This window comes from Symphalangus syndactylus, chromosome 5 (assembly GCF_028878055.3).
Source record: "Symphalangus syndactylus isolate Jambi chromosome 5, NHGRI_mSymSyn1-v2.1_pri, whole genome shotgun sequence".
Taxonomy (NCBI): domain Eukaryota; kingdom Metazoa; phylum Chordata; class Mammalia; order Primates; family Hylobatidae; genus Symphalangus; species Symphalangus syndactylus.
In genome coordinates, this window is record NC_072427.2 from 39,988,156 (window position 1) to 40,001,937 (window position 13,782).

At 52.6% G+C, this 13,782-nt stretch overlaps 1 protein-coding gene across 32 annotated transcripts in view; it reads left to right on the forward strand.

Annotated features, from left to right (window-relative positions):
- Nucleotides 1–13,782, forward strand: part of MEGF11 (multiple EGF like domains 11) — a 381,686-nt gene that overhangs the window by 163,332 nt on the left and 204,572 nt on the right. For all 32 annotated transcript variants that reach the window (XR_008657670.2, XR_008657671.2, XM_063638864.1 and 29 more), the window contains one exon: nucleotides 12,370–12,462. Coding sequence is in view for 30 of the 32 variants with exons in the window: in XM_063638864.1 (XP_063494934.1) it covers nucleotides 12,370–12,462 (93 nt within the window). In the remaining 2 variants the exon portion in view is untranslated. The remainder of the gene's footprint in view (nucleotides 1–12,369; nucleotides 12,463–13,782) is intronic.

Genomic DNA, 13,782 nt, shown 5'->3' on the forward strand with positions numbered 1-13,782 from the left:
TGTCCAACCTGAATCCCAGGTGCCTAACCACTTCCCTCTGCCTGGAGCCTCCCCGACGGAGGGCAGGCGGTGGGCACCATCCATCCTTCTGTCCATCCTCCCAGTGCCATCTCCTTCGGGACTCTGTCATATGTCTCCTTGAGAAGAGGCAGCTCCTTTGGGGAAGGCAAGTTGCAAGGCAGAAGCAGGGGATGAGTTTTTAAATCAGAGCATTAAAAAAATGCTTGACAAGCCTCATGTTTTGCTTTCCTCGTAGGTGGTAAGGATCAATTTCCCAAAGAAAAAAATCAATCAGTTGGAATGTGTCTTTCTGGAGAAAGCCTGGCATCTGTCAAATGGGGAAAAAAAGACCCAGAAAAAGATTTTCTTGGGTGGTGTGCGGGGGGTTGCTGACTCAGGCCGTATGCTCCAACATCATTAACAAGTTGAAAAGCTGTTGCTCCTTGCAGGAATACAGTATTGGTGGTTCGAACAGCTTGGCCGAGAAAATCCTTTGCAAAGCAAGGAAGGCTGGGGTACCAGGAGCCGGCCACGAGCAGATCTGGGGCCTGAAGCATCGATTAAGGGAATTGACTGCAACGCTGGAGCTTTTATCAGGCCCAGTGGCTGGATGTGATTTCTTTATGTGGAAACCCAATAGGAATGTTCTGACAGGTTGACAATTTTAATTGATAAACAATTATTAACAGTTAAGCCATGTTGAGATGAGGCAGGCTGATACCTTGGGGTGATTAGTAGCGTTGCAAGGGAGGTACTCAGGGGAGTTTGTAATCTGACACTGGCATTTGATGACAGAGGGCCCCCAGGGCTTCAGACTGGGGAGGCCAGAGCCTAGGCTTTGATGGAGAGTCACTGGAATTTTTCTAAAGAGCATTTTGCCATCTAGGGATTTGGGGCTCAGCACTGCCCTGGTCTTATAGCTTAATTATGTATTCACCTCCTGCCAGATGGGCATGGCTCACGATAGCACAATTAGAGGGGAGAGGGAGCCTCTGCAGATTCGGATACTCATTTGTTCAGCATGTGTTAATATTTATTGAACACCCGCCATGTGCTGGGCATCATGCTAGGTGCTGGGACATAGCCCATTCCTTGCCTTCATGGAGGTATGGAAGACAGACAAGTAGTAGAGAGAAGTCAGTGCTGTGGCCTATGGGGCAAACCAGATACTGTGGGAGCAGCGAGGGGACCTCATCCAGCCTGTGGGGAGGGGGTGGGCAGTGCAGTCAGGGGAAGCTTCCTGGAGGAAGTGGCATCCAAGTTTATGTGAAATGTACACAAGTAAGTGGTGGGAGAGCTGGAGATGCAGGTTGTGGATGGAGTTCCAGGCTGTTTGAAGGCCCAGTGTGAGGAGGGCGGGGGGTCACTCACGACCTGAAGTTCCACTGCCAAAGATGAGAGGGCAGCCGTCAGGGAGCGGCAGGCTGGAGAAGTGAGGGCCTGATGAAGGAGGCTGAAGGAGTCACGCAGACAAGTGTCACTTTCCCTGTGAAGCTCTTCCTACGTCTTCCCCTGTCCCCGACCCATGGAAGAAGTGTCTACTCCCTCAGGGCCCATCCTGCACCCTGAACTGGGTACCATTTCAGCACCAGTAACGTTCCAGTGCCCTTGCTCGCCGGCTCACCCACTCACTGGCTCACTCACCTGCCTGCCCACGCACCCACTCACTGGCTCACTCACCTGCCTGCCCACGCACCCACTCACTGGCTCACTCACCTGCCTGCCCACGCACCCACTCACTGGCTCGCACACTCACTCACCTACCTACCCACTCACTCACCCACCCACCCACACGTTCGCTTGCTCACCCACCCGCCCACCCAGTGGCTCACCCACTCATTCAGGTGCCGTCTCCCTTTCCTGCCATCAGTTCCTGCGAAAGAAGGAACTGTGACTTATTTGCTTATGGTATTCCCAGCACAGCATCTGGCACATAGTAGGTGCTTAATAAATGCTTTTGGAGTGAGTGACTGCTCAGAGGAATGAATGACTTTGAAAAAAATAGTGAGGTTCCCATGTGCCAGGCATTGTTCTCAGTAGTTTACAAGTGTTAATGATTTAGTCTTGCAATGAATTTGTGAGGTAAGGGACCATTGTCCATATTTCACAGGTGAAAAAAACTGAGGGAGGTTAAATAACTTGCCTGAGTAACCTGCGGCTTACAACCGGGAAGTAGCAGAATCCAAGCTTGAGTCCAGACAGCCTGGCTCCTGGTCCATTCTCTGACCTTACATCCTGGCCTGTGCGAATTGGAGTGCGTCCCTTGTCCCTCTTTGGACGGCTCTCTATGCGGTGCCAGAAAAAGAGAATTCTCCCTGCAGCACTCCAGGCCCCTGCTCTTTAGGGGAAGGGTCAGGAGCAGGTAGGGGGAGGATTCACCGCCCAGAAGACCAGGAGGCAGGGCAAGACCTGGCTCTCTCTATATTTTGGACTCCTCTCTCTAACCCCTGCCTGCAGAGCCCAGCCCACAGGAGGTGCCCGGTAAACACTGGTGGAGTGAATGCACATGTACATGGTACTGCATGAATGGGCAGAGGGTGCGCGGGGCCAGGGGAACCTTGAGGTGCAAGCTCACATTTCCCCCTCAAAGCGCAACCATTGGTGCTCCATGAGACAAAGGGCCTGAAGGTGGGACTGGGGCCTCCTTTCATTCCATGCTCCTCTTCTCTGAGGACCAGAAACGGAAAGGGCTGTGCCCAGTGCTGCCCTGGTAGATGATCATTCACCAGTGAGTTGACCCTGGAGTGTGTCTCCTTCCCCACTCCCAGTCCCAGCCCCTCTAGTTTTACCAGGGCTACTTCCTCCCCACCCCCTCCCTGCCTAACGCAGGCCATTCTGTCATCCTCTGAGCTGGAAATGAGCCTGAGCGTGCTTAGGGGCCATGGTACCCCAGCTCCCCAGCCCAGTCCTGGGAAGAGGAATATTAATAACAGCAATATTTTAAAAAGAAAGCAACAGTTACAACTAACCCCTGGTACTTGGTGCTTTGCATGACTTAACTCATTTACTCTGTGCAATAACCAAGTCAACAGCCATTCTACAGAAGGGGAAACTGAGGACCAGAGAGGTTGCTCAAGGACATGCAGCTAATGAGTGGCAGAGCAGGGACCTTGGCTTTTAATGCTATGCTGCCTTGGAATACAAATCAGCAAGGGCACCACCAAATTAAAGGAGAGTGGCAGGCTGGGCGGTGGCTCACACCTATAATCCTGGCACTTTGGAAGGCTGAGGTGGGCGGATCACTTGAGGTCAGGAGTTCGAGACCAGCCTGGCCAATATGGTGAAACCCCGTCTCTACTAAAAATACCAAAAGATTAGCCGGGCTTGGTGGCGTGCACCTGTAATCCCAGCTACTCGGGAGGCTGAGGCAGGAGAATCACTTGAACCTGGGAGGCAAAGTTTGCGGTGAGCCGAGATCGCGCCAGAGCAAGACTCCATATCAAAAAAAAAAAAAAAAAAAAAAAAAATGGGTGGGGGAGGGTGGGAGGGATGGGGAGTGGCTCTGGGCCAGGTTGGGTGGGGGTCACACCCTGCAGGCCCCAGTCCCGCAACCCAGGAGGGTGTTTGGCCCCTTAATCTCCTTCTGCCTTATTAGCCTTGCTGGGGAAGTGCTGCTTGTTAAAACAATAATTGTCTCTTCATATATGGGAGCCCAATGTGGCCACAGCAATTAAAAGCCAACTCTAGATGGGCTGAGGAAAGGACCAGCCATTTTTATTCTTCCTGGCTCTGGAGGGGACTGAGGGCTGGGAACTGTAAAGAACGAGTGGTACACATCTGATGAAGTGTTTTAGCATTTCCCGAGCCCCGCTACAGGCACAGACACACACTAATACATACACACATGCCGTGTGACCTTGGGCGTGGCAGAATCACTCATGCTAAGCATGTCACCTCAGAATTGGCACTTGGGTCCATGTGGATGTAGGTCATTTTATTTCCAAGCTGAATCCAATGACAGCCTGATCTGAGGCCTCTTGCCAAGAATGCTAATGGCAGACTGATCAATGTGCCTTGGAGTACTGGGGAGACTGGGTTCGGGGGTGGCTCTGGAGGCGATATGCTGGAGGATTCTGGGAGGCTACCACCCTTTCCCTGACCTCCCAGCCTTCTTGGATCTTAGCTGAATGTCAGGCTAGTTGGCCAGGGGGTGTGGAAGTTGTCTTTATTTATCCTGACCCTTTCATGTAAGTAATTTTTATAGTTCCATTAACTAGTAAGACCATTTGCAAACTTCCAGGCAAAATATATGAACACAGACACCTCAGGGACTTGTGGGTCATCTTGGGTGGAGGGCCAATAGAAGGGCGAATTGATTCAGAGGGCTTCCATGAGCTGGGGACAGCAGATGGGGCCACCTTTGGTTAGGGAAGGGCCAGTGTTATCTGAGCAGCTTGATTGCAGAGGAGACCCCAAGTCTGACGCACACACACCTTTGCTTGGTGCCAAGATCGCCGTCCTGGGTCGCAGCCTGCTTATGCAAGCTCACCTGCTGCCCCAGGACTAATGCCCTGGCCTTCCATCTGCACCTCTGAACACGTTTGTTCCCGGGCCAAGCTCTATGCCTGCATTTGTGGAACAAATTCCTCTCAAACTTAGCTTGAATCAGTCAGCCAAAGAAGTTGGCAGTTGTTATCATGGAGGCTTTTACTCCCAGAGCTGGAGGGAACATTTAGATCCTGTCATCCAACCCTTTCATTTCACAGACAGACAAACAGACCCCCAAGGAGGGAGGGGGATGAGCTAAGTTCTCACAGCAAGTCAGTGACAGATCGGCTGCTGGAACTTACTCATCTTACCCTGTGCGAGCAGGCTTTTGGCATCACACGTGTGGGTGCAAACCTCGGCTTGGTTCCTGGACCAGTTAGAGGCCCAACCAAGAAACAGATGGCATTTTTTTTTTTTTTTTTTTTTTTTTTGAGACAAAGTCTCGCTCTGTCACCCAGGCTGGAGTGCAGTGGTGTGATCTCGGCTCACTGAAACCTCCGCCTCCCGGGTTCCAGCGATTCTCCTGCCTCAGCCTCCCGAATAGCTGGGATTATAGGCATGTACCATCATGTCTGGCTAATTTTTGTATTTTTAGTAGAGACGGGGTTTCACCATATTGGTTGGGCTGGACTTGAACTTCTGACCTCGTGATCCGCCCGCCTCAGCCTCCCAAAGTGCTGGGATTACAGGCGTGAGCCACTGTGCCCAGGCCCAGATGGCACGTTAAGGAGGATGAGTGAGGAAAGTTTAATAATAAAATGATTTATAAAGGCAGGGGAAGGGCTAAGGAAAACCAGTAAGAAATGGTGCAGCATTCGGGGCTAGAAATTGAGGAGAGCCACAACCACCCCTGGACTGGAAGCAGTCCCTGGAACCTTTAGCTGGAGGGAAGAAGGACCACCACCACTGCCACCCATGGCCCAGCCTCACCTCCTGCCCACCCTTCCATCTCTTGGTGTTATTTCCCATTGACTGAAAACCATCCAGAAGCCAGAGGCCAGGAAGCCCGTTAATGCCATCCATGCAGGTCAGCTTCTCTGGGCACAGAGAAAGGTGGAGGAGAAGGAGAACGTTGTGAACAGGACAAATGGAGAATCTCTAGCATGTGCATTTGCCAGCAGCAAAAATGAGTTCCGAAGCTGATTATATACAAGGCACAGATATCCAGTGTATCTGTGTTACTAGAATTTCATGGGAGGGGGTAATGAGGGAAAAAAAAGTCTAAAAAGCCTCTAATGGATAAAAGGTGAAGAAATACTGATCTAGCACACTGAGTTGCTGGCTATGTGAATTTGCACAAGTTGCTTCGCCTTTCCTGTGGTTCAGTTTCCCAACCATAAATGGAGTGGTACTAACCCCCACCTCCAGGACTCAGTGCGGCTGTGTGCACTCAACACCTGACAAGTGACAGACCAAGAAAGGACTTCTTGTTTAGCCTCTTTTCCTCTTTTGCACTCACCGCACTGTCCCTAGTGTCTACCTGAGTAAGACCATCGATTGCAATACGAGTGTCTGCTAAGTCTTCCAGATTCCCTGTCCCCAGCTCCCAGGAGGAAAGAGGGGTGGAATAAAGTGCTGAGTCAGCATGCGTGGCTGCTGCAAGGTTCTGTTTCCCAGCTTGACAGCCCTTGCTCCTTTGGGTAGACTCATAGTGCCACTTTAGAAAGTAGGACTGGCATCATTTCGTATTTTCTAAGCACCTTTTTTGGCCTTGTTTTGTCATCTGGTCATCCCAGGGAGTAAGTAAATGATAGGGGAGAAAGGGGAAGAAGAGACCTTCCGTGTACCGTAGTCCTGTCTCCCACCAGACCAGGAGCCCTCTACCACAGGGGGCCACCTCCCCCATGAAGCACCAGATAGTAAACATTTTAGACTTTGCGAAATGTCATCTCGGTGGCAACCCACTCAACCCTGTCCTTGTAGTGCAAAAGCAGCCGTAGATAGTATGTAAACGACTGGGCGTGGCTGTGTTCCAACAGAACTTGGTTTACAAAAATAGCCAGCCAGCTGGATCCCCCACGATTGGCAGAGTGAGCCCGCCCCCGCCCCGCCGCGCGTGCATGTCAGTCCTCTATCCTTTGCGTGATCGTGGTGGCCTGCTCCCTACCTGTACAACAGCCCTGTGAACTGCTGAACCCCTTCGGGTGTTAGAAAGTCTTGCCTCGGGTTAGGCTGATATCTGCTCCCTTGTCACTTGCTCCCTTGGGTCCCTATTCTGTCCGGGACAGAATGGCTCCCACATCTCTATCGGGCTTTCAGCCTGGTCAGCTGACCATGACCTGCCCCCACCTAGTACTTCCTTCTCCAGGCTGAACAGCCTCCTGTCCCCCACCCCATCTCACCCTCTGCCTCCCAGTCCTCCTCCCTGGCTTGTCAACATCACTTGCAAGGCATGGGCACTGGGAGGAGTCACCAACAGCCACGTGTGGAGTGTCTGTAATGCATGGCCCATGGGGAGATAACAGGGATGTTTCAGACCATGGGTTTACCCTCACAAAGCTCACAAGAAAGACATGCTTCTTTTCCCCGTGCTCAGACTCAGAGCTCAGTTACAGAGAAGGCACCAAATCTCTGGACCTGACTCTTGGCTCAGGCTGTTTCTGGCCCTGTGGGACCAGGGTGGCCAGGGGTCTTGAGGATGGTGGTGTGGGGTTCTTTTGGTCCAGACCACTACTGGTCTGGACTAACACTGAAAGGAGAAATGGCAGGAGGTCAAGTGTGCTACATCCCACCAAATGGGCAACCACCCTCCACCGAGTGCCGTGGAGACCGAGAGAAAGGCTGGTTATTCCTCCTGTGGATGGGGGGTTCTTGTGGAAAAATCTTTCACCCTCCATCATGTGCAAACAGGGTGGCTGGAGGAACCTCACCCTTCCTGGCTTCTTGGTGGGGCTGGATGATGGAGGCTGTGCCTGGCTTTGGTGGCCAGGTGACCCAGGGCTAGGGAGCTCAGTGGAAATGTTTCAAGCTTCCAGGTCTCTGAGGTGGTGTGCTGGAGTCAGTGCGGTCCTAGGTCAGAAGAGAAGCATCGAGGGATGTCAGCCATGGAAGGGTCTTTAAGGGCACCCTTGTTTTATGGACAAGAGCCTGAACCCACAGTTGGCTCCTTATCCAGCACCTTTCCAAAGGAATAGAGGAAAGAAAGCAGGGGTCCCTTTGATAGAAAGGGGCCAGGGCTTGGGGGCCAGGAAGGGGAACCAGAGCAATGGCAGCAACCCAGGTGTGTCCTGGAGGGGGTGGATAGGAGGACAGATTGAGGGGATTCTTAGTTGCATGGGACTTAAAACCTCATCTGGTTTAATCTTGATTTCCTAGTGAAGTTGCAGGGCCCAGAGAGGATGGTGAGTTATTGATATCACAGGGAGATGCTTGTAGACACAAATCAGGGCTGCCTGACACCCAAGGCTGGATTTGTTCTGCAGCCTCACACCACCATCCTCAACACCCCTGATCACCCTGGTCCCACAGGGCCAGAAACAGCCTGGGACAAGGGCCAGGTCCACAGATTTGGTGACTTCTCTGTGACCGAGCTCTGAGGCTGAGCTTGGGGAAAACAAGCATGCCTTTCTCACATGAGCTGTGGTATTCTTTCCTGGGGCAGGTGAGTGTGGGGCTGACAAGCATTGAGCACCTACTGTGTACCAGAAAGCATGAGGGCTTAAAAAGGATGAGTGGGAAGCAGCCTCTGTCCCCCAGGAGCTGGAGATCCTCAAAGGAGAGACAGTGCCAACACAGTTACCTCCCTCAACGTGTGCTGGGATGGCCTATGCCAGAGGCTGAGGGAGTGTGTGTGAAAGTCCTAAGGCCTGGCACATAGTAGGTGCTCAGAAAATGGTAGTGCATAGGAAGTGGCAACAAATGGCAGCAACTGTCAGCTGTGTTAGACATCCCACAGCCTGTGTGTGTGTGTGTGTGTGTGTGTGTGTGTGTGTGTGTGTGTGTGTGTGAGAGAGAGATGGCAATAGCATCTCATGCTTATTGAGTACTTACTATGTGCCTACATGCCAGACACTGGTCTAAGAACTTTACGTGTTTTATTTCATTTAATCTTTGCAGCACCCCATAAAGTAGGCATACTATTGTCCCCATTTTACTGATGGAAAAGCTGAGGCATGGAAGGTTAATTGTTTATGATGCTGTAACTGTAAGTGGCAGATGTGGAATTTAAACTTAGATCATCACATTGTCTACCACCCTGTCCTTGCCTGCCAGGGCTGGAGATGGCGCTGCCCTCCAGCAGCACTGTCCCCAACCAGGGATCTGTCTGCAGTTCCCTACAGACCACCCGTCACGTGTCCAGGACCTCCATGAAGGGTGGGAGTGAGTGGAGGATGGAAGAGGCTCGAACCTCACCAGGAGCCTGTTCTCAGGACGGAGGAGATTCTAGTAACAACAGCAAGGTTCACACAGCATTTTCTATACCCCAGGCCCTCCTCTGGGCACTCGATCTACTCATTCAGTCCTCACACAGCCTGTGAGGCCCATCCTGCCACCGTCCCCCACTGAACAGATGGGGCTGGCACAGAGATGGAGGTAACTCATCCAAGGCCTAGAGCTGCTAAGGCACATCCCTGGGCCAGACCCGGCATTCTGGGTGCAGTCTGCTCTCAACCCCTGTGTGTCCTGCTGCTTGCTGAGAAGGCTTCTAGCATGCTGGGAGGTCAGAAGCAGGACTGAGGCAGGGTGGTGAGAGTGCAGTTCATATTTCTTGGTGGGGCCAGGAGAGGGCGAGTGGCTGGCCCCATCACACAGCTGGTGCTGTCAGAGCCCATCCAGCTGCCCTGTCCATGACAGCAGATGGATGTGCAGCAGTGCGAAGAGGGACTTGACAAAACACCCTGTTTAGAGTTGTAAGTTTCCAAGAAGGAGGCCAGGGTGGCAGCACCCTAACCCAGCCCCTCCCAGGCAGTCACTGGCATGGGGGTCTGTGGTCTGAAAGAGCTTAGGGGACCCACACGCTCTAGGAGCAGCAGCTGAGTAACCCCAGGCCTCTGGAGACGGGCTGCCGGCTGCAGGCATAGGAATCGGCCGCCCCAGCGCCAGGGATGACCACCTCCATCCTCCCTAGGAGACTCTCCCTGCAGCACCCCCAGCCCCTCCCCACCAGGTGTCCAAACACGCGGTGGCCCAATTGCTGAATATGGCAGCCTGAGCCTCGGGTATTTGCTATCAATATTTCATGTTTCAAACAACACTGTCTAAACAACACCTATGTAATATGAATGGACTGAGGTTTTGACAAGCCAATAGTGCAGGCAAAATACCAGGACGATGAGGAAAGGAGGGAGACGCACATGCATCCCTGGGGTCAAGCTAAGGGACTGTGGGATGACCGTCCTCCATGCGTAGCACAGAAGCTGACTCCAAAGCTGCTGCCTTAGCAGAGTCCTTACCGGGGTCCAGGGGCTGGATACAGGACTGAGCTGAGGTCTGTGTCTGCCGTGTGGGGGGCGGTGCTCTGCAGACTGTCCTGCTGGTCTCTGGGGCTTTGGGAAGGGACCAAGGGAAAAGGCAGTGCAGTGTGGAGCTTGCTCAGAGCACCAGAAGGCTGTTCCCTCCCAGCTTGGAGAAGGCACAGGAGGTAGGTGGATGGGCTGGGTCTCTAGGATCAGGAGCAGGGGGCAGGCAGGTCATTGGGTGTTCTTCCTTCTCAAATTACCTGCCCTCCACCCTATCCCTAACCTGTGTGGTGCTGAGCATGTTGAAGCAGCTCCTCCACCCTCTGTCTCTGATCACCACTGACCCTCTTGTGGGCCTGTCACAGCACCCCTCTGCTGTTCCCTCTGGAACGGCCCCATCGCCAGCCCCTGAGCCATGTGGGTGGGGGAGGATGTCCAGCCTAGGCAAAATGTGAAGTCCCCACAGCCTTGGGCTCTCTCCACCTTCAGAGGCCTCTAGCTCTAGGAGCCGCCCCAAGCTCCTTCTTCCCTGGCTGAGAGGCCACACACTGCCCAAGGGGCCATGAACGCTCAGGCCTCAGCTTCTCCAGGTATAAAACAAAGGGCCAGGACATGATTTTCTCTTAAGTCTCTTCCAGCCCTGACACTCGGCAGGTTCACAAGTCACTGCTTGATTTCACCGCCCTCCGCAGAGACCCCAGGGATCCAGGTCCTGCTCTCTGCAGTCAGAAAGCAGTGGTGGTGTTAGTGAGCTAATGTGACAAGCTGTAACACAGATGGGCCCAGCTGTGGAGCATGCGAGGACCTCAGCCTGTGGGGGGTGGGGATGAGGGAGAGGGAGCAGCTGAGGCCAGGGCTGGGAGCTGGCTGGGCTGAGGGGCTGACATCCCATGGGGAGCCAGAGGATGGACACTGGTGTGTCCTGGGGACATTGACCCATTTGAGCTTGTTTGGAAAGTCCAGTGAGAACAGGGGGAGCCCCAGCAGCAGGAGTGACAGTCTCGCTAGCTGCCGCATGAGCAGCACATTGTGGTTCTAAGTGGAGCTGTTCCCTGGGGTCAAGGCCCACTGGGTTCTCCAGCACTGGGTTAGCCACTTCCCAGGGCTGCAAGTGAGCAGGGCTCCAGCACTGGGGAAGTACCACAACCCTCCCCGAAGGCTACTTGTAGCAATCAGAAGGACCCAGGTGCTAGGGATCTCCAGACACACCACATCCCAGGCTTGCAGTGGACAGGCTGACTCCAGACCACTGACCAGTGGGGCATGTGAAATGGCTCTTCTGGGGTCTACCTTGCCTGGGGCCTGGGCAAAGCTAAGGCAGCAGCTTCGGGGTCAGTTTCTGTGCTTAGGAGGGGCCAGAGGACCACACCAGCCATAAAATGAGCCTTGTTGTTTAACCAAGCAGCATCTTCCCAGTGGGCATTTAGGCCAGGCAGTGGGTGGGAGGCCATCAAAGCGGACCATCTGCTCCCCTAGCCCAGGCCAGTACTGGGCAGAGAGAAGTCTCTTGCTTTCGGGAAAAACAAAACAAAACAAAAAACCATCTAGATCTGGTCTAAGGAATTGACAGGGTTGATGGTAACTGCTGATTCCCTGAGCTTTCAGACTTGGTGGAGGTGGCACATGGGGGCTTTCTGTAATCCTTCACTGATGGCTTAGATGGTGGGGCAGATCTTTCAGGAGCAAAAGATGACCTTGAGGAAATGTGGATTCTGTCAAAGAAAGAGAAAAATAATTTCCTTTCCTCAAACTGCTGTCAATAAGCCTCGGCACCAGAGTGGTTGAGGGAAACTGCCTGCCGCTGTAACCTCCCACCTCAGGAGGCTGCAGCATTCAACTGCGTGATAAGAAATTGCCAGGCACTTTCTAATTACAATTATCATCATCGTGGATGTCTCTCTTAATTACTTTCTTATAATTAGCTGTTGCTTTTTTCCTCTGCATGTGTGCACTTTGCAGATTTGCTGACATTTGAGAGCCCCAAAATAGGGACATTTGGGGAGGAGGGCAGAAACGTAGGGGGAAAAGTGAGAAGGGACCTTCTTTTCAGGCAGGCTGATACATATTGGGGCCTTTGCAGAAGGAAACTGGGGAAAGCAGAAGATACAAGGGACAGGTCATTTCCTAAGCAGATAGGGAAAGAGAGCAGGGGTGTGGATTTATGAGCTGAGGTTTGCGGCAGTCTCTGTTGTTAAACGTTGGAGGAAATGTTCTCGAAAAGCCAATGACGTTACCGCTTCTCCAACTTGGGTTTCATTTTAGGAAATGAGGCTGGTATGAAATGTACTCTTGTAGGATCCATTCTGGAGTTAATTAAATAACTCAGGTCAGGTGTAGCTTGATTTTCCCCCCAAGCCACTGATGCGTTCTGAGCATCCCTGTGCACCAGGGAGTTGTGACAAAATGGGTTATGCTCCTTGACCAGATGGTTGGTTTTCACTGTTTGTTCTGGTTCTTCCTCTCTCTCCCCATGTCCCCTCAGCCCTGTGTACGGAGGAGTGTGTGCACGGCCGCTGTGTTTCCCCGGATACCTGCCACTGCGAGCCTGGCTGGGGAGGGCCCGACTGCTCCAGCGGTGAGTCTGGGGTTTGGTGGTCAGGAGGCCCCCTGGCTCTGACTTGGTAGGGGGGTGGGTTGTGGTGTGTGCATGCCACCTTTTTTGTGTTGTGCTGGGGCGACTTGGGATGGGCTGCCTAAGCCTGTGTGAACATCAGGGAGGAAGTATACCTGCAGTTAAAACATGGTGGCACTTGAGGGATGGTGACTTGTGGGGGTCTGTGGGGGCATTGTGTGTTGTATGTATAGGGAATTGTGGGATCATCTGGACAACTCTGACTTTTGATGGAACACCTCTAGATATGGTCTTTGATGGTTGATGTGAAATTGACACAGTGCCTAGGAGCACACACCGAGGAGGTCACCGTCGTCTAGCCCTGGTCCCCAGGTTCACTGGTCCAAAAGCTCAGTTTTGTGGGTGCCCACAGAGGCTCAGGGGAACTGATTTGTGAGACTGGTGGACATTTGAGAAGTCTCTGTGTCCCCAAAATTAGAACAGGACACTCATGGGAGCAGGTCCTTGTGTTCCTACATTTTTGTGGGTAGATGGTTCACCTTCTCCAGGGAAGCCTTCCTACTGAGCCTGGGGTGAGGTGGATGCTCTCCGGGCTGGCCCAGTGACCCACAGTGGCATGGTGCATTGTCTCTACTGTGGGGCTGGCCACCAAGAGGGTAAGGCATACCTGGCAGCTGTTCAGGGACTTCTCTGCCAAGAACCCAGATGAAGATGAATCCTCTTTTCCCTCTAGTTTATTGCCCTCGAATATTTACGGATGACTTGGCACATTATGCAGTCAAGGGTTGGTTAATATCATGGTCTTGTTTGATTTTCAAAGAGGACTTGACTAAGGTTGAAGCCCACATTTCCTCCTGCTTTGAGTTGGAGTAGAGTCTCTTTATGGTGACCTGAGTGGATAACATAGCCAAGCGGCTCCACTAGGGATCTAAGCCTGATTATTTGCCCATCTTGGGGAGCCACCTCCATGTTCCCCGTCCCATACCTGACTACCATAGTCATGAAAACTTGGAGGGGAGAATGTTGGGTCCATGTTGGCCCAGTGTAGTGCTGTTGTCCTTTCCCACTCTCTCTGCTGCGGTGGAAACATCTAGTTACGTTTTTTTGTTTGTTTGTTTTCACAAAGGCCTTGACTGGAGCGTCTCTGTCTATGCAGTGCGTGAGAACGTTCTGGCCAAAGCCAGTATGTGGTTTTGTTTTGACCCTGGGTGATCATCTTGGCTCAGGGAGTCCATGATCTGTTTGAGGTATCCAAGAAACCCCCTAATGTGTTGGAACCTCCAGTGACCACAGTGACCTCCTCCTTCCACTTGTCCTACTGCT